Source organism: Apium graveolens, chromosome 1 (genome assembly GCF_009905375.1).
Source record: "Apium graveolens cultivar Ventura chromosome 1, ASM990537v1, whole genome shotgun sequence".
Lineage (NCBI taxonomy): Eukaryota > Viridiplantae > Streptophyta > Magnoliopsida > Apiales > Apiaceae > Apium > Apium graveolens.
The window spans coordinates 13,866,751-13,894,606 of record NC_133647.1 but is presented as its reverse complement, the minus strand read 5'-3'; the positions used below and the strand labels follow the sequence as shown (position 1 = coordinate 13,894,606).

Below are 27,856 nucleotides of genomic sequence, written 5' to 3'. Positions count from 1 at the left end.
AAGTCGAGCGGACAGACAATTCGGTTCAGCTTATGTAGCTATCCGAACTCACATGTTGAAGATTGGTTTGTTTAATGAAACAAATCGAGTCGACTTCACTTAGTTAAATAAGCCGATCTAGTTTTGTTCAATAAAAATAACTCTATTCATTTGCAGCTCAACGTGAAGCTATCGTGCACGTGTAAAATAATTAAATTACTAACAATTCATGATGGACACAAGTGTATTAAACTTGGAAAATTTCATGGAGTATCATTTTCATTTAATTAACATTTTCTACAAGTTATTAAAAGAAATAATCATGTTTTTGCAATTGATTTCAATTTTAAATTATTATGTTTTTGCTAATTGATTACACACTAGGGGTGTATAAACGAATCGCTCAATCGCATTAACCGCTCGCAACCGAACCGCGTTTTGCGGATAATCGCAAAACGCGGATTGATTGCGGATGAAAATTTTAATAATCGCTTATTCGCAGTTTAGATGCGGTTTTGAATATTTAAAAATCGCAAAATCGTAACCGCAATATATATATATATATATATATAACGACCCGCACTTCCGGATTATTAATTCTAAACCAAAACTAATACAAAACAAATTATTAAACCGAAATTATATTACAGAGGTGTCTATTACAAACGTGCAGCTAAAAGCGGGAGTCCAAAAGTCAATATACTCTACTAAGTCCTCGAACTTAAAGGTTATCCAACTCGAACTCTTACACGAAACCTGAAATTGTAAGTAATGAGTTACGAAGCCCAGCAAAAAAACAATCGATCCAACTAGTAGGTCAAGCAACACATATACACATATAAAAAATACGATAATCTATACGATACAATACACGAAACAATCACTTTCGATACACTTTCATATTCTTATTTGATACATACGATACACATAACACATAAACAACAATAATTTAAAATCAATAACTCATGCCACGACCACTACAACCCGGTGATAACGGTCCTAAATTTTTAGAAAACTGTCACTACAATCCGGTGACTACGGTCCTAAGTTCTTATTCGATATTTTCACAAACCATTGCATAAATCAGAGATCTCAAATTATCGTCTAGACATCACATATATACATCGATACATATACTGTAACACATCATATTTTCAAATATATAATCACTTAACCCAAATTTTGATAATCAAATATAAACACACAACACACAATTTTGAAAACACTAGCAAGATCGATAGAAAACTTACCTCAAATTCTGATCCGATCTGAATTTACTCTTTTTGACCCACTAAAAGATGTTATCTTGAAAAACACAAAACACGAATGTTGTAGAGAACTAAAAGACCTTTCCGAAAAGTCCAGAATCAACAAATTCCGACTTACGATGAATTTTCTACGAATTTTACAAACTGCTGATTTATGCTGAGAAGAGCCCTACGAATTTTTATATTAAAAACGAGGAAGACGAATATGGTGTATTTATAACGATACTAAACCATATATCTTAACCTACAAGTTATCGATATTAGAATTTGATCCAAATTTTAGGTCCATTAGTCTAAACCAATTTTAAATCATAATATTTATCTAATTATAATCTTTTTTTTGTTCTATTATTCTATTATTAATCCAATTCTAAAAATTACAGGATATTACAATATATAATATATTTTCTAATATATAAACTAATAAGTAAAAATATTTATTGTGTTAAGATTATTATTATTAAATATTATAAGATTAATAGATTAACACTCTTTTTGTTATGATTTCAAGTCTAGATCATTATTTCAAGCCTCAAGTTTCAAGTTCAATTAGTCAATCATCATTTATAACATCATTTAGAAATTTTTTAATTTAACTCGAAAAATTAGAAGGGAGTCGAGACACAAGTTGCGCTCCCACCCCTTTCTGAATACAAAAGCTTAACCTATAAAAAAGATAAACACCACTCTTAGCATTATTAGAGAGAATATTGGAAAGAGTCTTGAGACACGAGAGAACATCCAACGCTTCCGTATCTAGTTCCCGAAAAGTAGAGAAGGCAAAGGGGATGAACGAATAACCATGGTCAGCGTAAATCCTAGAATACTTCATTTTTTTCTTTTCCACCGCATTTAGCATCGCCACCCCAGGAGCCCATGAACTCACTCCCCCGCCAGCAAAAGGAGAAATACCAGTCACATCCAGACATGCATCTTTACCTTGGGACCAATTGAACAACAATAGATCTGCAAGTCTGAGTTCTTGCCCAGCATCCGAAAGAAATCCCAAAGGAGCCTCCTTACGCACAGGAACGCTAATCTTGGAGCAGATATCCACCAGAATATCGCGCACCAAATTATGCCTGAATTTCACACCTACATCACTTGAACAGTGAACTGCGTGATCGCCCCACTGGTCCATCCTGAGAACATTACAACTCGGACACAAGGTGCCTTCAGTAAACAAAGAAATTGCAAAGTGGTAGCACAATACCGCCCGAAATTGGCGTTGGTTCATCAACCCATCAATAGGGATGGTAAACAAGAAATCCTGAGCATGAAGAGCGCGAATGCAGCTCAGAATAGAGATCTGACGGGGAATCGGCACATAATGAGAAGCAAGACTGGTCTCAATGACATCAAAATAGCTCTTTGCCAAAGACTTCATCAATTTGGGGGTAGGAGATCTAATGGTGCCAGAGAGAGCATTCGCACCACAAAGGGCCGAGAAATCATCAAGAGCACACTGAAAAAAAGAACCACACGATGTGATACCTGAACTCGACAGAATTCGAGTCTGCAATGCACTAGTCTGAACACGAGAAGCGAGAAAGGCATAACGAATAACATCCCCCACACATAAGATGTCAAGACCGCCCAACTTGATTGGGAGCGTGGCTAACCTCCACTGCCAATCCCCAAAACCAGGGCCAGAGCCAGTAACAATCCTCTCTAGAGAAATACGCAAAGCCTGATCAAACTGCGTCTGGGCCTCCCCAAAGAACAGAGGTGGGCAAGTCCGCAATGTGTGATACAATTTTGAAACCTCTGCGCAATTGCGAAGAAGAAGAAGCTCACACTGGGGGTCCTCAAGCTTGTGAATAGCCTCCATTAGAGCAATAGTCTTGGAGACCCTTTGAGAAGCCAAATCATGACAAAATCCTGCATCGGCACTGGCTGAACTCCCAAGTAGTTTGACATCCTTAAGCGTCCGGGAAATATTAGTGGGAAAAATGCCATCCACCCGTCCTCGAGGATCCTCCACCGGCCAAAAAAGTTCAGTCTTATCAATATTCAGAAACAAACAACGAACCGGCCCATCAGCCCGGATAATATCAAGCGCCTTGGCCACCATAAGGGTATCCCCAACAATAGTTCCATCATCCAGATACCAAGCTTGAAGAGAAAGCTCACAAGACTGCGCAATGGCCTGAGCCAAAGGGTGAAGCGCCAAAGCAAACAATAAAGGACCCAAAGGATCCCCTTGTTGAACCCCTTGACAAGACCACAAAACAGAGTCTCCATAATAGAGTCAGGTCGGGCGAGAATAACAGAACTCAACCCAAGGAGAGATAGAAGGACACCGCACCCGGGCCTCCTGAAGAAGGATACTCATGTCAATAAGGTTGAAAGCATTCTTGAAATCCACCAGGAGCATAGACAGCCCCACTTCATCCCCCCTAGCCTCTAAGAGCCTGTTGACAGAATGCACAACAGCCTCACAACCACCAGGAATATCAACACCAAACTGAAAATCCCGTAAATAAGATGCCATAGAGCTACTAACAGAAGAAGATACAGCCTTAGATACCAGCCTTCTCCACACCGTACCAACAGCAATAGGGCGAATACCACATCATGGCTTAACCAAAGGAGTCAATGGAGCACTAGCAATAAACTCCCCCAGCTAGGCGGGGCACTTGCCACTAAGAAATAAGTTGACAACCCCCGTAATAGAACCTAACAGATCATCAGCAACCGCAGAAGCAGCCCCACCCAAAACATCCAGTAAATGTTGGGCTCTAAGCCCGTCACGCCCACAAGAGGTCCCTTTAGGGAAACTTCGAATACGATCCAACACCAAATCTTTGTGGACGTGGAGGGCATCCATCCCAATCACAGAGGAAATCAAGACCGGAGAGGGTACGAAAGGGTGCTTGGATTCCAGTTCAGCCAAAGTGTCTGGAGTATCTGGAGCAACGCCGGAGGAAGTAAGCACCTTAATAGCAGCAGTAAAGTGCCCATCAGCCAACTTACGCTTGCACTAGAACATGTTAGCCTCCTCAAAATTCCTAGACTTATGTAACCTCCGGGTGGAAGTTGTTAAAAAGGCCAAACGATCCTTCACCAAACCCATCCTATCGCCCGGATCCCTCCACCGAAGAATGGCACTAGAAATATGCTCAAACTTACGTCGTTCTCTTTCCCCAGACTGCCGCTGAGCTCTGTTGGATGGCACAAACGAGCTCAAAGTATAACAAGGTAAAATGAGAAGTTGCACCCAAGAAGACAAATCATCCGGACACGCTAGAACCTTATCCAAGGCACTAAGAAAAATTCTAGCAAAACCAAGTCTCAATTAAGAGGGAATGCACTTGACCGTGCGTCTTTGACTCGAAAGAAACTTGTCAAGAAGGTCCACGTCAAAAAAAATAGAATCTAACCCGACAACACCCCCAGAAGGCACACCAACCGGATCCCTGGAAGACCCCGACGGAGAAGAAGAAGAGGCCCCTCCCTGCCCCACATCAATATTAACAGCCACCCTGTGCGAAATAATAGGAGTAGCGGTGCCTCTCAAGGCTCAGACCCTATTTCTAAAACTCTCACTACGCTTCACTAATATTTTTTATTACCAGCACCGGGAATCTAAATTTATCAGCACAAGATACTTTGCATTTTATTTTTGAATGTAAAGTTATTAAACAACTCGAACCTAAATTTATCAATGTTTTGATTTTATTTTTTTGTGAATCTCAATATTTTTTAATTAATTGATTGAACCGCAAACCGAAGGCAATAACCGCAAATGATGCGGTTAACCGCAACCGTTAAAATTTTATAAAACTGCTCTTCGCGATTTGGTCAACTTTTATCTTAAAATCGATCCAATCCGAATTGCGTACACACCTAACACACCTAGAATGATTAAATTACGAAAATTTCATAATGTGTACTGAACCTGGAAAATTTCATGGCTTATCATTTAATTTTAGTTAACATTTTCTACAAGTTACTAAAAGAAATAATCATGTTTGTGCAATTGATTTTAATTTTAGTTCATTTTTTCTAATTGATTAGGCACCCAGCCACAACGGTTGCTTCAGCAGATTCCAGATTAAAATCATTTCAGTTACTACTTCAAACAGACAAACGTGTGACCTTCCAAATGTATTTGACAGCTTAACTTCTAAATTGTTTTAAAATTTCTGGATGAATGACATATCTGAATAAAATAAATAAATGATATTGTTTGACAAATGATTTATTTTTAATTTCTCGAATAACACAATTTAATTATTATATCTTTCGAAAAACAGGTTTTTTAATGTGTGCCCAAGTACACATAATAAACACTAACTCTCATTAGTTTGGTACATTTTGATTGGTCCTTTAATCATAAATATTGATGGATCCCCTATATTTACAATAACTCCACCAATAAAAATGCACTAAACTCATAAAATTTAGTACTTATTGTATGTATTGGGCACACATTAGAAAGACAACGAAAGACAACGTTCAAAAAATTATCTAAATGATAACAGAATCTTTGAAATCAAATTCTTCTATAATTTAGAATGCTGAATTTTGAGCGAATAGCATATATTTTTTAACGAAAGAAGTGTGAACTTTACTCTTCTAACATTAAACAAAATGTACCATCATAATTCCAATTTAAATTTACTAACAGTGTTGTAAAAAACGTAAATCGGACCTAAGCGGTGAGGTCATCTTCTTGCGCTTAAGCGCTAAAACGGGCGCTTAAGCGGTTTTAAAAGCGGACGCTTAATCGGATTATAAATAAATAAATAAATAAATATGTATATATTAAAAGTATTGAATATTTTTTTGAATAAAGAGATAACATTCACGTATTATAATAAATCAATAAAATAATCATTCACAAAGTCATAATTAACTTAAAAAATACAAGTAACATTTAAAAATATCAAATTATACCTTTTTAAAAATAAGATTTATTTTTTTCTAATTATTTTTAATTCCCCTTTTAATTGGTCAAAAACCGCTTAATTCCGCTTAGAGCCGCTTAAACCCGCTTAAATTTTATTAAACGCTTAAATATCCGATTTTGCACTAATCCAAGCGCTTTGACCTCCGATTCCGCTTAAGCCTCCGCTTAAGCGTCCGCTTATTACACTTTTTACAACACTGTTTACTAATCTATAACATAACATTGTTTAATACACTTCTATACTATATTATAATAGATGAAACATTAAAAGTTTAGTAGTCGTTCGGTCGGTACTTGCTGATATTACTTAATTACCCTTACTTAATTATTATAATTCGATCAATTCTAATTTTAATTTATATTAAAGTTAACTTCCTCTATTACTTTACCAATTTCAATTCTATTTTATATCGAACTCTATATCATTATAATTTATATTAAATTCAACTTCTTCTACCAATTTAAATTTAAATTTATATCGATATCTATATTATTCTAATTTGTTACTTGGGCAAAATTAAATTTAAGGAAACTAAATATAATTATTAAGATTTAGTTGATATAATGTGACTTAAGTTAAGATAAAATAATAATACTATCAATATTCCTAAAAAATTATACTAATAAACTTGAATAAACAAAATAATATATTGTATTATTATACAATTGATTCAGACTAACACAAAACTAAATAAAATTGCAATTTGACCAACAAAAAGAAAATCATATATACTAATTATTTAGTCTAAAATAAAATTATTTTATTGATCCAGACTTTAAAAAAATAATATTAAGCTGAAAATAATTAATTTGATTTGGTCGGTGTATTGGGCATCGGGCTAAAATAAAATAATGTAAACTACTAATCCGAGATAAATCAAATTAATATTAGAATAAGTATAATTTGTAACTTGTTGATGTGAACTAAAAAAATCAAATTTTAATTAAAACATAAATATTATTTCTTTTACAACACATAAAATTATCAATAAAACTATATCATTCAGTTAATAATATTATCCTTTAAAATATCTTTTATAGAGTTATAATTAATCAATTAAGTAATCACCATGCTAAAATAATATTTTTTAAGCCAACATAATGAAGACATTATATTTTTACCGTCAATAAAATAATAATTTTGTTATAATAATATTTTCCCCCTTACCAATACTATCACTTTAAATAAGTTTAAATATTCTAAAAAGTTATGAACATACACGTCTACTAATATATACACGTCTACTAATATAATTATCATGAAGTCATATCATTTAATTTTTTTTAAATATTATTTAAAGAAATATATATATTAAAAAAATTATGTCATCCATGCATTGCACAGGTTTTAAACTAGTAATACTAAAGGTTCTGAACAACCTATCCAACATTTTTGTGTCAAAATATTTTAACTTGAAGTTTCTGAGAAAATATTATACAATACAGCATCTTACCTAAATGAAACACAATGTTTTGCGCTAAATAATTATAATTAAATATTAAAATCAATCTATGACTTGCAATATTCTACAAGGGGCAAATGCCTTCAAGGCTGCCAAATGTTTTCCATTCAATAATAACAAGTACTCTGAAATAATGTAAATTTCAAAAAACAATTCATAACTATCGCATTAATTTACACTCTCAAGGAATTAAAAAAAAGTTGTGATAATTTATAATAAAAATAACAATATTTTATATCCTATTCCTGATAATTAACCTAAAAGGAGTAATCTATCCACAGAATAAAGTTAGCAAAAAAGCCACACCTATCTACCTCTGTTTGACTTGAAATATTGAACCAGCCCTCGCAATCAGTAAGCAACCTTAAACATTGTAAAGGCTGGCACACCAAATTGATAACTGTTATCAGCAAAACCATACAACAATGTGCATTAAGAGCTGGGCCAGAGGGAGCTGAGTTTGGAAGCCAGTTTTGCACTTTTATAGTCTTCTCTAAGCTGAACAAATCTGAAAATTATCCAGTTGAAAAATTAGTATGTATACTTTGATCTCGTCCTACAGAATTCCAATCAAATATACTCATCGAGTTGCATTATTTGCATATGTTCAGCATGTATCTCTTAACAACATTCCTAACCTGCTTGTTTTTTAAGATACAAATAGTATGTCAAGCGCATCACTAGTACCTTTGTGCATCTTTCTTAAGACCTGGTGTACCCTCAAACAGACTTGACAAGCTCTCAGGAGCAACAATAAAAACATTGGCCATGCTGGAAAAAGAAAGGTAGAAGTATATTAAAGGGTATGCCAAACAATTTCTTGATACATAATAAGATGATCACTTACATGCCCAATAATTCAAATTTCTCATCAACTGAAGGTGCATTGAAACTGCGTACAAAATCCCCATATTCAGTGATGTCACGCTTAAGCCGCAGCCCGCCACTACAAAAAAAAAGGCACAAGACATGCCAATCAGCACAAAATTCCTATTGGTTTTGCATGCATGCAACATCAATCTATGCGTTTGTGCTCAAGTCTTTTGATTAGTAACAAGGAAGATGATTTCATGTATGGTGAGATTCTATGCAATATATTCTTCATAAATATATCCCAAACATTGCGGTGAACTTTATGTGAAAACTTTAATAAAACTGAATTATGAGGTAGACTGAACAAATCCCAGCATTAAAACAGCAAGGTCTAATAATCATGTTAGGATCAAGAGACAACATTGTTAGGCTTATAGAACACTGCAATTGAAAATTTCATCACTACTTGGCAGAAAAAATGTCATCACTAGGGTAGCAAGGTTTGTTTTCATGAAAGGAAAAAAAAACCCCTATAATTCCACTAACAGTTTAGATTTTCGCTTTTTGGCAGAAGGTATTCATATTTCATCTATTTAATGTGTTATATATAAATTTTTGCAAAGGAAAAATGTCCATATACATGCTTATACTTGGAAACCCACTTCTTAGCTCTTAATTATTGAGAAAAAAATGGCTTATAAGTTTTAAGGTATAGCACATAAAAGTACAATGCACTAAACACAATAATACTGAATAATCATAGATCAACATGTTACCTTGGATTAAAGGTGAACTTTTGCCAATGATTAAGCAGACCTTTGTGCAAGCGGTTTCCCTTGAATCAACAAATTGACAGTGTTAGGACATAAAATATTGTACCATAGCAATATGATCGATTTATAGTGGTGTGTTCTAAAAAGATTGCTGCAACTAAAGAAGCCTACAAGTGTATGGCAGGTGGGATTTAATTTCCTTGTCACGGAATAAAATGGATTATATGCACAGTTTACTTTTTGGTAAATTCGAACAATTTTGTGCAGTCACGGTATAATAAATGCAGTAATGGATTAGTATGCACATCAACCATGTTAAGAACTGTAAACAGCTTTCAGGAGCCACACACACACAGGCTTAATCATAATGAACGAAAGCTGTGAAACGTAAAAACATTAGTTTTAATTTTTTTTGTTAAAGGGGTATTTGTTTTACCCGACAAGAAAAAATATGAACTCATTAAAGAGCATGTGACTAGATTACTCATCCCATAGAATGTACTTACAGGAAGCTGAAATTTTTAGAATTGTTAAAGCCATAATGAAGATAGTTTTCTCATTGACATCACTATATGCAAGGTTTCACCAAACTACTAATAACATTTAAGAATAAAATTTCCATACCAATTCAGTCAGGAAAGCTTGTTTGTTAAGACCATCTAGTGCTGTGAAAGCTGCCTCAAGCACACGGGAAAGATACGCAACAACGCTGACAAGTGACAAGGAGTGAATTTGGGCAATATAACAAATCATAGGAAAAACATACATTAAAAAAACATCACCTCTAGGTGCCAAAATTAGTTAGGGAAAATAAATAAATTATGTAACTAAATCATTCTGCCTGGATCAACGTTGAGAAACTAAATAATTCAAGAAAACTCGTGTACGATGCCGAGCACGTATTCAAGCAAATGTTAATCATTTTATATGCATTTGTAAAGACAAGTATAATTCAATTGAGTAGTTTAAGTTTTAAAGAATTAGATAATTATTAGGTTTAATTAAAATAGAAATAGCTACTTATTAGAGCAATACCAACGGTGGTGCTAAAAGAGAAGCTATCTCTATAATAGAGCACTAATGAAAAATGATTCACTGCAATGGAGTGCTAAACATGGATGCAAAATAGCAAAATAGCAAAATGCTGCCAATAAAGGGTTGGTGCAGTGGTTGAGGTCTTGGTTTCTCTAAGAGCGGTCAAGGGTTCGAATCCTGACGCGTGAGTGAGTTTCACTATAAAAAAATAACAAAATGTTATACTTGGTGCTAAATATAGATGTTGCTTACAAATAATAATTGTGCACTTGAAGATTAGGTAGTTGAAAACATAGCTTTATTTAGATATGTTTGGTGCTATTTTAAAACTATATATTGGAGCACAATTTCTATTTTAACATCAAAAATCATCTTTTTAATTTTAAATTATAGCAATAGCTAGACGTATTCCGGCACCATTATTAAACTTGCTCTTAGGTAGCGGTTATCTATTAGGATTAGCTTCCTTTAATTTAGGATCTTACTTGTTCACCAAGTATTTGAATATGCACGTATACAATTGTAAGCATCATTATTAATTAGAGATTGAGCTATATGCAAAATTTGAGGATTTGTCACGTTTATTGCCGATTCTCTGCAAGGGTAGGTTTTTATCCCCTGTTAAACCCCTTACTCACCCTTGTCCTGCATCATTGTATATGTATTTAAATTAGATATTGCAGGTTTGTGAGTATGATATACCTCGTGCACGCAGTTGTTGGACGATGATCAGGAATGAGCCCATCATCTGGTGAGCGATACTCTGTTGCTTTTTGTTCAGCTGAAAGCAACCGTTCCACCTGTACAAGGAACAGAAAATAATACATTTATAAAGATGGAGGCGGAGTCTTAAAAGCGAACACATCAACCTTTACAACTAGACATAGCAAAACACAACACACGGCTTCTCACAGAAGCTAAAATGGCAGATTTTTAAAATTCAACGCACATCTCTCAAGTAGACCTATACATTAAAAAATATATATATAAGATGCGAAACCTTATTTAACAGACCTCTGCCATGACCGTCTCAATGCACTGCTGAAGCCCTTTATAGGCGGCACCTTCTGCACTGGACATAGCTGTCGACATTTCTTCACAAGCAGCAGCATGCGCACCATCCACAGGTAGTAAAAGCCGAGCTATTGAGTTCGAAAAATACTGAGCAAGGATTATGCACCGCAAGGGTCAGTGAAATATTTGGCAATATCCTAAATTCTTTAACAGGATTATATGCCTAGTGTACATACTTGCTGAACGATAGCGACACTGCTGCCACAACGCTGTACTGCAACCATGAAAGATCGGAAACTGCTTTCTCCAGCAGCAGCTGCAGCTTCTGCCTACAAATTACAATTCATGTCATTATTCAGCAGAATTATTGTGATGGACTAGAACAGCATCTATATATTAAATATTTGACATCCAGATTACTGAATAATTTGAATATGCAAAAGAAAGCATTAAGCAATTACAGCGGAGGCAGCTGCAGCAGCCACTCTTCGACTAAGATTTGTGCCAAGCACAAACCTTTCCCTCAAAGCTGCAGCTTCAGTGAGGCTCTCTCTAGCGCGTTCAAGACCCTCTGTTGTGTATTGACTAACCTGCAGGGGGGAGGTCATTAATACAATCAAATTATACCTGTTTTAAAGCCCTAAGAGTAGGAATCTAGAAAAAGGAGAAACTTACTTGGTCTAAAAGACAAGTGAACATAGGTTTTACGTTTGCTGCAAGTGAGGTGGACTGTAAAGACAAATTAGTAAATAATTAACAAATCTACAGAAAGCAGTGAGGAATTTGATGCAATTGATAATAAAATATGCGCCCGCTAATTTGATGAACTTTGCAGAAACAACCCTAGTATGTACCAATATAAACCAAAAGAAAAGTTAAGAGCAATTCACTATCACTCCTCTAAATTTCAAATTATATATCTTCAAGCCACTAACAAAATAATGTCACCGACAGTGACAGTAACTCACCATTTTGGCTAAAGCTAAAAGCAAAGCCTCTGAAATTAGCATCCTAATTTTAGTAAAAGGTACATCTTTTACAAGAAAGGCTTAACACTACACCAACATCCTAATTCAGTCAAGATCTCCAATATTACTATTGCTTGAAAACACATTCCACCAACATCAAAGTTATTATATAATATTCTCAACTCTTGCCAATAGATTTGTTACCTAAAGAATCTTCATCTTCCAGTTACAGTCTATAATGAGCCTTGTGGTACTGACAAGTAAATTTGGTGCAGAATGAAATTCTGAACTTTTATCACGTAATATAAAACTCCAAAGACCATAGTATTACAGTTATACGTGTTGGGCAGCACACTCACCTTTGACTCGTTAACATTGTAAGTAAAGGTAAGCAGATAATAGATTATATAAGCTGATAGTGTAACATGTGATTCACACATCGAGTAGAAACCAAGGACCTTGCTAGCTTAAAAGCACTAAACGGTATCTCACAACTAAGAAAGCTTTTCACTATACCCACATAAGTAGGAGCCGATAAGCTTGCCAGCTTATAAGTCCTTAATGGTTCTCTCACAAGTGAGAATGCTCGCCAAGCGTCACTACACCCACATTGGGGCATTGGGGGTTCTATATGTACCATCCCAGAACTAGTAGCAGCAAGGACCTAGCTATAAATCTATGTGTGTGTTTTAGGTTCTCTCTCGTGATTTAGGCGCTTTTTGCAGGAGTATCACTTGGAGTCATGAGCTCCAGTAGGTAATACCACACTAATATGGACCTATGGGCATGCTATGCAGATATATTGGGCAACAAAAATATAAGTAGAAATGATCTAAGGATGATAGATCATACGCTGTGTATGCTTCATAAAAGTGCTAATGGAATATTTTTGCCTTTTTATTGAATGGAAAATAAAAGCCTGCCATAGAAAAGAGTGGTGTATCATGTATGTAACTGGATGCAACTCAGATCTATGTTGAAAGAACCATAACATACTATATAAGCTTTTATATTTTACCTGAGATGAAAACAAAGAGCATCTAGTGATTGCCTCTTCATTCCAACGAACAAACTCTGTCACCACAGTAACAGATATCTGCTGGTTAGAAGATGATATTGAAGCTCCTTTAGAACGTCCGATTGATCCGGTTGACTCAGAAGATAGCTGGTTCTCAGCACGCAATTCCTCCATCTGAATAAAGACAATTATATTAGACGTGATAATTAGCAAACACAAACACACACACATGCACGATGCACACATATGTATCTATGTACATGCATATGTTGAGTAAAAGAAATGTAGACAAACCTTAGCTTTGTAGAGTTGTTTCAAAGAGGCTTGCTCGTACTCAATATACATATCTTTGTGAGGAGAAAACAACGATTCTGTCAAGCCTATATACAAAAATGTTTAGATATAAACATAAAGATTAAACAAAATATATGTCAAGCAAGAATGCACGAAATCTGAAAAACTTCTAGAACACTTAATCCGTGCTTGCCTCATTTGCGACTGCTAAAAATATAAGGAAGATGGGAAAGATAATAAAACTACACTCATTTCAAAATAGTTGATCATGTTAGTAATATAACACTCATTATGTAACTGTACTCTTTTCACTAATATATCATATGATTTACTTATATTTGCATATTTCTCCAAGACAATATGTAGAGATCATATATATCATATTACTTTAAATCTGAAAATTGATAGTGACACCTGATTAAAAATGAAATGGGAAAATTGATAGTGATACCTGATTAAAAATGAACTGCCAGTCTCATACCTTCAATCTTAGACTACTAAAATGCTTGATTTAATGCTATTCCCGCAGGGAAAGCTTGCCCTTTTCAAAGAATTCAAGTGTCACCAATTTCAGATCATATAAGTTATGGGAAAGGAGGAAGAAGTACTACAATAGTTATGGTGATGTGGTTCCTCAAGGGAAAAGTTCAACTGCAGGTGACCGGAACAAGAAACTGCATGCTAAAATGGAAATGAATAAAGGTGACAAGCTGAGAAACAGGGTTATGACATTGTTTTGCCTGATATCGTCCAGCAAAAGTACTTTCATTAAAGTAATAAAACGGCAATTTTTGTGCAAACATTGCTTCCCCTAATATCATCCAGTAAAAGTACTTCTATTACGGTAACCTTAAAACAGCATTTTTTGTGCAAACTATAGTAACTGAAATTTCATTTTAAAAAATATTGCTAATTAGAAAAATCAAGGTCGCTTTTCTTCCAAATTTTATAAGTGCATCAAGTAGTCATCTCGAGTAAGAATTAGACTTTTCAACCATATAATAAATCCACACCTTCAACATCCAAGTCACCGCACCCAACAGCACGTAGATCTCTAGCAAGTTCCTGGGTTTTCTCATATGCCACAGCTAGCATTCTAAGATACTAAAAACATCAATACAAATGAAATGCATTTAATATTTTGGAGTTGCATCAAATATGGAATCTACGTCATGAGAACAAAAATTGTGAACCCAGTGGAGAACTCACTAATAAAAGTCCACCTTCTTCAACAGGAGGTGGGCTACTGAGAGATGGCTTTTCCAAAAGTTTCTCGAGTAGTTTTGGAACACGGTCCTCCATGACTCTCTGCACCACAGCAATACAAAGTATATCAGGTTTGAAGTTAGCACTTATAAGCATATTACTGCTTTGGAACTTTAGACAATGGACACAGAGCTGAAGATCTATAGAGCAAAACCATAGATCTGCCGGATATACCTGAACCAAGATTGACATAACGTCATTTGGAGAAGGGAATACAGCCGTTATGGTGGCAGCTTCTTTACGCACAGTATCTGCAAGCCAATAATAGAGGGTGCGTCAAACACTCTCAAGTGTAAACTCTTAACTGAAACAATATAATAGTTCTCCTACCAGTAATATCTTTGTAGAGAGAAGATAGTCCACGAGATACATGGCTAGAACTAGGTTGGGAATCCTGGTCACCAAGAAGCATTGCAGTGTCTGAATTCATGACCTCCACGTCAAACATCGGGCGCAGTCCTACATAATGTTGCATGGCGCTGGTACCCTTATTGAACTGTATTAACACATTGTTAAATCCAGAAGGGCGTGAATTCATATTGGTGCCAGCAAAAAAGAAGGGTAAATGGTGTTAGAGGTTGCTACAATGTGGTTGATATGGCACTTCTGGAGATAAGTAAGAGCAAGCATCAACTATTTAGCTCACTTGGGTGAAAAATTACCATCTGTGAGATTGCAACGAGCCTGATTCTTTTGCATTAAGTTTATGGGGTCGTAAATAATTTTTGTTTACTTGTTTAAATAAAATTTATGATTGCTCAATTTGTACGTCCAGATGCCAGCCGTTTTTCTCTGGACCTCGGTATAACTAATGAACATAACTGATGTTATTTGGGTTTCACAGTGAATGATGTGAAATGTAATAACAATTACATAATATCAGTCAACACTTTCAAGAAATTGTAGATTATGATTTGCTAGCTTCTCTCCTGCACAAATTATTTCACAAAATAGCAATAATTATACCATGTCCTCCTTGAAAGAGCAACAAAGCTAACTCGAATTACCTGTGACAAGATCTTAGCACATTCTGCCATGGTAGACAGTTCTCTCCGCTGCGATGCTGCATCAAAACGAGATAACAATCTGTTCTCCAGTTCTACACAAGCAAAAGAAAGCCTTTCATAACTGAACATACAAAGATAAGTACTGCAATGACCCACCCATACATATTAGCATCTTACAATGTGATCAAAAAAATCCGAAATAATAAAAGAACTTTATTTGAATAACAAATTGATAACTAATTATCAATTACCATTACAGTATTCTTGAAGGTTAGCAACTGCAACTTCCAATCCTCTGCTAGCAGTTGCATTACCCTCCGCAGATGATATGTTTTGCCTTCTTCCAATGTCTTCCTCGGCAAATGATCCTAGAAACGATAATAACATAATTAAAATTTGTCATGCAAGCTCAACGTAGAATTAAAACACTTTCCATTTTCTTTTCAACTTAACAATCCTTCGACGCAGCAAGATTTCCATATTGACTGCAGCAGTCACTTATATTGATATAAATCTATTAATAAATTCCAATGCACTCCTCAGAAGATAAAAGAAGTAAATAAACAAGCAGCTTCAATAGTAACAGTATCGATAATTTAAAATATATCACCAAACTTCTGACAAGAATAAACTAAACAGATCTTTGATATAGGCCTCATATATAGTTTTGATCTAAGCAAAAAAACAAAACCCTCATGATCAGAATTAATGTTCATTAAGGTGACAAATAGGCTGTAAAACTGCGTCTGATACCCATACAATTAAGGTCCAGCCAGTAAGAAACAAAAAAGATTATCTGGTACTTAAGGCCTGCTAAGCAACATTCTTCATAGTTGATCCTGAAGTAATGACACAATATACTGATGAGATGGACAAAAGAACTCTTACGCAATTTTTGTGCAATTGATGCAGCCTCAGCAACACGACTATCGTCAGAAAAAAGGGGTGACAGCTCCATTAAGTCACCCGGGCTACTATTAAACTCCATCAGATACTGCATATAAGCAAGGTCAAAACAATGAAAGCGGAAAGGAATTGATATGTACATGAGATAAAATTACCTTTATGAGCTCCATTGTTTGGCTAGCAGTATCTCGTTGAGCATCTGCACTCTATCAAGAAAATAAAATCATTTACTCCCTGTCCCATGTAATATAACTGAGATACACATTCCAAATTTCTAAAACTATACCTTGTTAGAGTTGATACAACCCTATTTATGAAATTAAATTTATACAACTTGTTTGGCGTAAGTAATATATTATCTTTTTCGATCTCTCTTTGTCATAACTAAGAGTAACGAGAAATAGACAATATACTAGATGAATATGGGTAGAAACCAAATATAAGTTGCTGAATGCATGTTAAATACAATTTCATTTGATGTCATTTAGACACTTAAGATTGCACTTTATCATCTTAGTCATTAACCGCTAAACTAGTTTTACCTGTAAATGATCTCCAATTTTAGCAGCAGTTTGTCCAACACTAGAAATACGCGAATCAAGTCTTGCGAAGCTTTCAAATAAGCCATCTACACCTTTTTCCAGCTGCACATGCAAAACAGATATTCAACTGAAAACTCATCGTTCTGGGAATTTAAGTAATGAAAGAAGGTGCTAAAATTAAGGTAGACAGCCAACCTACCTCTGTGAGTGTCTTCCGGTGCTTTGAGTCTTGGGAGGCAACTTCTTTCTTGAGATTGTCAAGTCTTCCATCAATCTTTAACAGCATGCTAAATTAGTTTTCAGTAGAGGAAGTCACCAACAAATTAAAAGAACATATCATACTATTACGTTCATTTGCATACCTGTTTCTGCAGATCAACTAACTGAGTGCAGGAATTCTTAAACAAAGACAACAAAGCATCAACCTCTGGAAATGAAGGGTTTGATGCCCCTTGTGCCCATTTTCCAGCTTCAGAAGATTTTATATTACCATTTGGTAAAGCTTCACTCCCAGAACTGTTAGTGTGACCTTCTAATGAATCTGATTCTTCATCTTGAAAAGATGGTAGCAACCCATTTACCAAGTTTCCAAACAATGCATCAAAGGAAAATCCCCCCTACATAATGTAAATTAGAGGTCATGTGTTCTCCAAACAATGTTGCCAGATGCAATGACTGGACTACATTGAACATTTGAACAACACAAATCAAGAGTGGTATTCATACCTTGAAATCCTCTATATTTAACACAAGTGGCTGGGAATCAATAGAAGAGGATATTGAAGTTTTATCGGTCTTGCCTCTACCTCTACTCTCTTTCATCTGAGAGCCAAAACATAAGAGTTGGATGAAAATAATAAAGCACCGTAACTAAAATAGCCATGATAGTAACTAGATACTATAATATAGTGACACTAAGTATGAGAATATATTCAAAAATGAGCTTTAGTTCTTTTAGATATTCATAATACCTAAGAAAAAGGCGATGTTAAGAATATATTGTATAAATTGTTTACTTGGTCTTAATGTGTTTAGCAACAATGAAATTATAAACGTAACATGCACCAAAAATTTCACATATCATTTGCAGTGAATTTTTAATCAATGGTCACTTTTCGGCACATAGCATACAAAGGTTGTAACCAGTGTCCAATATATGAAAAAGTATCAACACATCCTTCCACCCCTCTCATCTACGATCAGTACACGTGATTTAAAACCCGCTGACGGGATAAGAAGCGTTGTATATGGCTTCGGAATGTTGTATGATAACTTCTAGGACTGTGTGACCTAGTCTACCTAAAGAAATAAAAAGATGTGAAGTTGCACCGTGGTCCGTGCGGTATGAGATCTTAGTTAGATCCGTCTTACTGAAACCGGACACTTTACCTTGCAGCAATCTAGTCACAATATAATAGATGCCTTCTTGACATAACTGGTTTATAGACAGCGGGTCCATTAGAGACTTGTTTCTGTGATATCCTTTTGACTTTATGCTGTGAACTTGACATATATAATAATATGGCACGCTTAATGCTAGTAGATACTTTTTTTAAATGTAAGCCAAATAAGATTATATATAACTTCACAGGTGATAAGCTTGCAGGTCGAGCCCCACATACGTATCAATTCCAGATCCACATCAAAGACCCCTAATATCTTAGAGTTTCGGGAAACAATCGAATATTTGATCCCGTAATATAGGTTAGTGACTAGCCGACAGTGACAAGACGTTCATATACATATATTCACTAGATTTAATATAACTAAACACATCAATTTTATTAATTAAGTCAATAGTAATAGACTAACAAGCTCAGATTAAGTAATGTCACTAGACCTTAACATCCAAGTACCAAATATCTTACATGTGCAAACATAAACAAAAATGTAAGTGATGAAGTAAATCAAGAAAAGTCATTCATCTCAATTTCATTCATGTTCATCTCCACCTCCTTCTAGTTTAATGTCATTGTTCGGCGCCCAAGTAATTCGAGAAGACTAGTCATCTCATCTTCGTGATAACCTCGGGTTAGTCAATGTATGTCTATAATAACCAAGCTTCACATTTCTCCACCCATTTCCTATTTAATTTTGTCAGAATTTACAAAAATTATCGGGTATCTAATCAAAAACCATTCCCCAACCGACCGGATTAATAATACTCCGTTGGTTCCAAAACTGAAATGCTTGCAAGTACACGCATATTAAACGAACTAAAAACATATTCCATCCGACACTCTAACCTAATGCCACGAATACGAAAATTCAAAACTAAACCCATCTATATCAAACACAACTTGGTAAATTCAACCTAAATATAAGTTTTAGCACAAATACATCTCGATTCACTCTTATCATTTCAAATAAATCAATAGTTGATATGCAGATTGTAAATAACAAATCGTAACTATGACTTAAACACGATCAACATACAAATTAAATTAAATGCGTACATAATCCCATTTAAATACATAAATAAACTGAAATAGAAAATAATTGCATAGAGTTACCTCTTTGATGGTTGAATTAGAGTGGTGCAGCAGATAATTTGTATACCACTGTACTCTTCGCGTTTGATATAGATCGAGCAAAGTTAGAGAGAGAAACGCAGGTTTTAGAGAGAGAAAACAGACTGTATAAGCGAAGACTACAATGATAATAAGAGTACTGAAATTACCATTCTATCCTTGTTACCTGGCTTTCGCGGTGTTAACAGATGTGTGGGCATTTGGTAAAATTAATACTGTAAGTGTAGCAGGTCATTATTCGGTTTTGTTTTTAGTATTTTGTTTTTAGGCAATCCAAAATACTCCATTTTGAGGATGTATAGCGCTCTACCCCATTTTGAGGCCGTATCTGATTTTTTTTAAAGGGTGAACTGCACTTTGCACCTTTGCACCTCAATATTATTTTTCAAAAATAAATTTATATAAGAACTTTAAAAATTAAGTTTGCACCCCTATACTTCAATTTTAGGATTCATTATGCACCATTTTCCAGATTTTTGTTGAATTTGGTAGGGGTAAAACTGAAAATTCAAAAATATACTATATCAAAATAAAATTTAACTTGTTCAAATATTATTAAAATATATATATTATTTTATATCAACTATAAAATAATAAATTTTTAATTTTCAAATAGAACTATTAATTTTACATTCAATTTTCATTTTTTTAATATCAATTTCAAAATTTTATTACTTTACTCAATTAAATTTAATTATATAATCAAAATTAAATGTTAAAATATTTTTTTGTAAAATTATAAAATATTAGCATTAATAATATAAAATGAAATCAAAAATACTATTATCATTTAAAAAATTAAAAACTGATAATTTTGTATCAAAATTCAATTTTTAACATTATTTTAAAAGATATGAAATTAATTTACTTAATATTTTTGCTGAATTTTCGGTTTTGCCCCTACCCAATTTAACAAAATTTTGGAAAGGGGTGCATAATGAATCCCAAAATTGAAGTACAGTGGTGCAAACTGAATTTACCAAAGTTTTGTTACAAATTTGTTTTTGAAACGTAGTAGTAGGGTGTAAAGTGCAATTAACTCTTTAAAAAATAGTTTATTAAGACGTGTTTCGTACCGACTTTCTAAAATAATATTTTATTTTATTTTATTTTTATATTTCTTATTTAATTTTGATCATTCATAAATTATGAATAATAACTAAATATAATAAATTGAAAATTGTAAAAAGTCGTTGTCTCGTTAAATATTTTTATTCCAATAAGTCGTGTTAGGTATGAAATGCACACATAAAGGAGGTGAAGGTGCGATTCTTCATTTTTATTACTTAAAATCAAGTTGTGTGTTTGGCTTACTTTTGAACTTAACGGACTATGTGATATTTGCAATGATAATTAATTTACTTTAAAAGACACATAAACAATTATCAAAACTTACTTGATGTGTATATTAAAAACCAAATATGTTGTGCTACAAATCTGTGTTCTTAAATGTTTAATAACTCAGCTACTTCTTGAGAGAATACGAGAAATCCTATATCTGTTTGTTACTTCTGAACTAAGTATCAGTGACATGTTTTATAGATCAACATGCACAGTTTACAAAATTTACACTAAAATAGACTAGCACGTTTTCTAAACTCTTTTTGTTTATTTCTATTTTGAGTGCTACAAATCTGCACATAATCTTCTAGGTCTGGGACCCTTCTTTGTCCAGTTCATCTTAACCCTTGATCTTGCACTCCTCAAACTATATTTGCAGACTTTCCATTTTAATGGTAAAATGGTTTGTTGACAGATTATTATGAATTTTCAGGATTGATGCGGTTGTGCAAGACATGTTTGTATATAACAAGACTAAGTCATATTGACAGCCTTATGATTTAAGTTGTATGATAATCAATGTTTGTATTCTGTAATTGTATTCCTTTAGTCTGTAAAAGTGTTTAATAGATTAGATTGGAGGATTTTTCAGTGAACGGTTTTCAAGCTAAGGAATAAACTCTGGAAGAAGATCAAATCGTGATCATGCCTCAAAGAAAAGTGTAGCAGCTTGGAGTTGAATAATATTGTTCTGGGAAAAATGTTATAAGTCAAGATATCGACAAGTCACAGATCAAGGGATATCGAGAAGTCTGTCAAGAAGTCCAAAATGACTTGTAGAGAAGTCTCGAGAGATATCGAAAAGTCATTACTGCATGTAGAGATCTCATATATCGATAATTCAAATAAAGATGTATAGAACTGAAGATATCGACAAGTCAATTCCTCATGTAGAGATCTAAAAGATATCGACAAGTCAAATCTGCATGTAGAGAACTCAAGATGTTGACAAGTCAAAAGCCTAGATCGATAACTAGAGATGTCGACAAGTTATTCTACATGTCGAGAACTAGAGATCTCGAAAAGTCATTTACATATGTCGAGAACTCGGGATATCGATAATTCATTTTACTTATCGATATGTCACTTCTCTACAAAACAAAAATAGATCTCGACATACTATCTCAAATTCAGGATATAGACAAGTTCAAAATTCAAGATTATCAGTCAACAAATAATTCATTCACTGAATTGGAAAGACTACAAAAGCAGCTTGAAGAATACAAGATCAAAAGGCCAAGATACACTGGATAAAGATTGATCACAAACTTGTAAAATTCTGCACAGATTTGCTAACACCAGAAAAGAAAATTACAAGATTGCTTTAGAAATTGGTTTGATACATTTTAGTGCAAGTTTTATAATTTTGTGTTGCTAGTCTATAAAGCATGCACGAGTCCTTAGTTTATAACTAACAAAATTTTTCTAGAAAAATATTGTATTCTCTCAAGATAGTAGCTGAGTTCTTATTTTCTACAAAAATATATTTGTAGCAAGATAAACTTAATTAATACAATTAAACGAGTTTTTGATATATTGTGTTTTATGTGTTAACTGTTAAATAATCTATCTCTACAATTACTAACTGCTTCTACCGAATTCAGATCAAATCTTGTTATTTGGTCAGCAAAATATTGGAATTTAGATTGGATTTTGACTTGTGAAGGAATAATTTCATCCATCGTCTCCCTTACCATCTTTTTGATCTTGTCTTGATAACCAGTCAATTCTAGTGCTTTACCAAATAGGCGAAAAACTTTGATTTGAGCCTTGTAAACTTCAAAGACTGCATCATACACTTCTCGTGGAGTCAGGACCTTGGTATTACTTCCCAAAATTGTGACATATTCCCCCCTGAATCTTGCCAAGACCTGATCCATCTCCAATGTGAAGTCTTTAGACAGCCAAGCATCCATATTGTCATCCTACTCAGCTTCATTCACAATAATCTACTTTTACTTCTCAACATCTTCATCTTAACTTAGCATAATTATTTGATAGTTTTGATTTGTCATGTCTGTGGTGAGCAGGTGTTGTGTGATGTTTGAAAGGCCTGAAAGTTGATCAATCAGAAGATCATCCACGGTGCTTGGTTGAAATTGAGCAATTTCTAACCACTGTTGGATTGGGTTAGATGGTTGTTATAAAGGATTAGATGTTGAAGGAATGTTTGTAGTTTGAGAGGTGGAGGGTAGAGTTTCAGTAGAACCACATGTGACAGATGTCACAGTTTGACTCACAGGGTGACATGTGGTTGTGACAGTTTGTTATTCTCCACTTGTGGTGGGAACCTTCATTGGAATTGGAGGGGATTTAACTAGGTTAATGTCATGTTCTATATTCTCAAACCCTTGTTCATTTTGTAGTGAGCTTGCACTTAAATGTGCTAAACTTGCCTCCCCTATAGCAGGATCATTAACAATTGAACTCCTCGCTTCAATTGTGAATGCAATCTCAGCTGGGGTTTTGAGGGGAGTTGTTCCCACAAGAGGAACCTCCAATTGAATTGGAGATGATTTAGATAACCCCCCCTCAGGAGTACTACCCTCAAACCTTACAACCTGTGAAGGTTGATTTGCATGAAGGTGCATTTGTAACCACCACAGGGTCTTCAGTGAAAACTGATGAAACCCCTGTGTTTGTGCTGGTATCATCAAGGTCTACCTCAACATGTAGCCTCTCACCAACTAAATTTGGGTACTGGGTGGTGATCATAGTTTCATGAACTATGTCACTTGAAGTTGGCAACCCTTGAGAATCAGATTCAAGTGCTTTATTATATGAAGAAAAAAATTGAGAAATTAGAGTTTAAATTTCAGAGTTGAGTTTTAGCAGCTCCCCCTGCGTGAATGAGGGAGTTTCAAGAGATGTGCTCTCTTTGTGTGTGTCGTCCTTATTTCTCCTTTCATGCACTTGAATTTGTTCAAGTGATGGTGTGGACTTTGTACAGGGTGCATTAGGGTGGATGCTTTGTTCAATAGAGACACCCTGTTGAGAGGATGTCTCTAGAGTCTGTTTAAGTCCTTGTTTTACAACTGCATTCTGTTGGGAGGGTGCAGAGGTGGCTTGAGTGGTCAACTCAGTTTATTTTACCTTCTTTGTTTTTCTGACCAAGGGTGACTCTTTTTTTGTTTGGTCCTCACCACTCTCAGTAACTACTTTTAATAGTGCCTGCTTTCTCTTCTTTTTACTCACTTCAACCTTTTGAGAGGATGAAGTGGTTGGCTTCCTAGCTTCTATTGGTACATAAGGAATGGTCTGAGCTTGGAAAGGCCCATGTTAGCTGTCATGCGTTTTTACTTCCACAGAGACATGAGACATAGCTCTACTAGGGTCACTATTAGATCTAATGTTAGGCATAGGGTAAGGGTAAGTCTTAAATCTCCCAATCATAAATGGAGTGAGTTTAAGACTTAAAGGTACCTTATTTTTAGTAGTAAGTGAACCAAATAGAACTTTGGACACTTGCTTACAATTGCATGTTTTAGTCCTATCTATACCATTAAGCACATGAATGTCATGCACTTTATGATTTAAAGCAGACATTATAAATCTAGGAAGAAAAATTTCTTTAACTCTTGTTGTCAAAGGCATTATGGGCCTGGTGCTTAGCTCCTCCATTATAAGATGCCCTACATTAAGGTGTCTGTTGTGGGCCATTGAGAACACCAGCTCTCGAACAACACTAGAGATGTTGTCATACCCTATCTTTCTGCATGTGAAGTGTAATATCCGGGATATCACGTGTAATTATTTTATCAATAAATGATTTTTATGTAATTATTATGTGATTTTTTGGTAAATTATCTGCTAATTGATAACAATATTTAGATGTATATATGTGATAAAATGTGAGAGTCTTAACTCTATTATGTCCAGAATAAAATATAAATAATGAAGGAATTTTTCTGGTAATTTTTGGAGTATTATATAATTTTATATTGATTTATGGATTTATTAATTATTTTCTGAATAATTACAAAATTATTTTATAAAGCCGGGAATCGTCCAACCTCAACCGTTTTTATGTTTTTACAACCCGAAACTCTTCCGAAAACTCCTTCCTAACCTAATCTGGTAATTCCGGACATTTTCTGTGTTTTGACTTTTTCGATCCAGATTACGGTTTGACCCGTGCGCGTCCCGGCGCACAATTTTCGATACGATAAAGGTTTCGATATATCAACAAAACTCGTATTCTCGAAAGACGAGATAATATTATATTATTATCGTATAAAGTATTTTATAAGAAGTCCGATTTTGATAATTATCCAAAACTGATATCAAATCGGATTGTTATTGCAGTTACTTAGCGGCTAAGCAACTATTTTATTGATCCAATACGATCCAAAACGAACTAATATTCCGTAAATATAAATAGCCTATTTATTATTTCATTTTATTCGTTTATTCATTTGCAACCAACACGAATACAGTAAATACAGAGAAAAATCCTAGAAACCGATACGTTCCTGAGAATCAAACGCCCGAACGAGGATGTTACCGAACTCCGATTCCAGTGTACAATATATCAAAACAAAGCTCTCGAAATATAGAATCATAATCAATCATCAAATTAAACCCAGAAATATCAGGTAATCTTCTGTCTAATTGTTTTAATTCGAATTTATTATGAATTTAAATATGAAAATTTGTTCTTGATGTTGTTGATGTGATTTGATTTTATAATCATGTAGAAAATATTTTTATGATCATTTTGGTATATAATATGTCAGATTTTGAGCTTTGCATCATGTAGAAAAGTGGCTTTGATTCTCGGATATGAAAATTAGGGTTTATATTCAAGAACAATTTCAATTGGAATTATGAACTCTTGATTTATTGATTCTGTGTAAAAACTAAGGCCACCAGTGAATAGATCATTTAAAAACAATTCGTTTCATGTATATAAGCTCGGTGTTGGCTTCCTGGATTGAATCGCCGGAAAAGCTCGAAAATCCGGCCGGTTTTAATGGCGTTTCGCCGGAAAAGATGGGCCCGGGGTTATAAATAAGGAGTTTGTCCAGGACCAAATGGAATTAAAATTTCTGGAGTTAAAGCAGGGGAGTATGTCAGTGACAGATTACGAAAGCAAGTTTGAGGAGTTGTCCAGGTTTGTGCCATCCTATGTGGACACTGATAGGAAGAAGGCTAAAAGGTTTCAGTAAGGACTAAAGCCATGGATCCGAGGAAAGGTGGCCATATTTGAATTGGACACGTATGCGGGAGTTGTGCAGAAAGCTATGATTGCGGAGACAGAAAGTGAAATGTCCCAGAAGGAGAATGAAGGTAAGAAGAGGAAGTTTGAAGAAGGTGAAGGACAATCTCAAGCAGGGAAGTTTCCAAATTTCAATCAGAGGAAAGGCAAGTTCCAGCCCGGAAGAAATTTTAATAGACAGAATCCAGGCAATGGAGGACAAGGTAAACGTCCAGCCACTGGGAACTAGCCAACCCACCAGAGGCCAGCTATACCATATTGCAAAGTATGTGGAAAGAAACATGGTGGAATTTGCAACAAGTTGAATGTGGTCTGCTACAGATGCAACCAGAGGGGGCACTACTCAAGGGAATGTCGTAATCAGCCAGCCAGGGAGCCAGCCAACAAGGATCAGCCTACCAAGAATCAGGCAGGCAAAGTTCTAACAATTGGGTATACCTGTTTCAAGTGCGGAAAGCCAGGACACATAGCAAGGGATTGCAAAGCACCAGTTCTAGACAATAATACACTGCGAATCATGGGAGCCCCTCCAGCGGTGAATGAACCTTCCAGAGCTAGAGTTTATGACATGTCTGTGAAAGATGCTATTCTGGACACCGATGTTGTGGCAGGTACTGCTAATCCGATGCCCACCCCGCCTCATATTGTGCCGGAATGGTATTTCCTACCGATCCATGCCATTCTTCGTAGTATACCTGACAAAGCGGGAGGCGCTTACTGTGAACTCCTTATGTGCTAAAGTGCTAGTAGATTCGGGAGCAACTCGATCATTTATTTCTCAAGATTTTGTTGATAAGTTGAATTGCCCAATTGAATTGTTAAGTGAGCTTATGACGGTAGAATTAGCCAATCAGGAACGTGTATCTGTGAACCAAGTGTGCAAGAACTGTGAGATTGAGATTACTGGCCATAAGTTTGATGCTGACTTGATATCATTTAAGTTAGGAGAGTTTAACGTTATTTTAAGAATGGATTGGCTATCTAAGCACGATGCTCAGATAGATTGTCGTAATGAGAAGGTAATACTGAAGACACCAGGCGAGAAAGCGGTGACGTTTACAGGCCAGAGACAGTCAAAGAAGTTCTTGACGATGATTCAAGCAAAGATATTCCTGTGGTAAATGAATTTCCAGACGTATTTCCAGACGAACTACCAGGACTTCCTCCAGATAGAGAAATTGAATTTGCAATCGACTTAGCACCAGGAACGGAACCAGTATCTAAGGCCCCGTATCGAATGGCGCCTGTTGAAATGAAGGAATTGGCAAAGAAATTGCAAGAACTATTGGAGAAAGGAGTGATTCGACCCAGTGTATCCCCGTGGGGTGCATCGGTATTATTAGTTAAGAAGAAAGACGGATGCATGAGGCTATGCATCGACTATCGAGAACTTAATAAGCTTACGATCAAGAACAAGTATCCATTACCTCGAATTGACGATTTGTTTGACCAACTGAAAGGAGCCAAGTATTTTTCTAAGATTGATTTGAGATCTGGATATCATC

The 27,856-nt window shown here is 35.0% G+C and overlaps 1 protein-coding gene across 1 annotated transcript; it reads right to left on the bottom strand.

The window, feature by feature from the left end:
• Positions 1–7,715: 7,715 nt before the first annotated feature.
• LOC141661165 (exocyst complex component SEC10b) lies at positions 7,716–19,931 on the bottom strand. The gene is made up of 25 exons (XM_074468149.1): positions 19,775–19,931; positions 17,988–18,083; positions 17,624–17,878; positions 17,461–17,535; positions 17,262–17,363; positions 16,875–16,925; positions 16,702–16,807; positions 16,065–16,181; positions 15,814–15,905; positions 15,137–15,302; positions 14,981–15,057; positions 14,750–14,848; positions 14,554–14,644; positions 13,541–13,626; positions 13,247–13,420; positions 11,936–11,989; positions 11,722–11,850; positions 11,497–11,589; positions 11,261–11,407; positions 10,949–11,046; positions 9,836–9,920; positions 9,215–9,273; positions 8,473–8,571; positions 8,313–8,396; positions 7,716–8,133 (listed from the first exon to the last, which is right to left on the bottom strand). The coding sequence occupies exons 2-25, from the start codon at positions 18,081–18,083 to the stop codon at positions 8,058–8,060; spliced, it is 2,511 nt and encodes an 836-aa protein (XP_074324250.1). The 5' UTR covers positions 19,775–19,931; the 3' UTR covers positions 7,716–8,057.
• Between the last annotated feature and the right edge of the window lie 7,925 nt (positions 19,932–27,856).

What these genes read in the sequence shown, in the direction of transcription:
- LOC141661165 (XM_074468149.1), bottom strand. Translation starts at nt 18,083, where the DNA reads ATGAAAGAGAGTAGAGGTAGAGGCAAGACCGATAAAACTTCAATATCC. An exon ending in ACCGGAAGACACTCACAGAG is followed by an intron (nt 17,364 to 17,460) that starts GTAGGTTGGCTG and finishes TTGCATGTGCAG; the next exon opens with CTGGAAAAAGGTGTAGATGG. An exon ending in AAGTTCACCTTTAATCCAAG is followed by an intron (nt 8,572 to 9,214) that starts GTAACATGTTGA and finishes TTTTTTTTGTAG; the next exon opens with TGGCGGGCTGCGGCTTAAGC.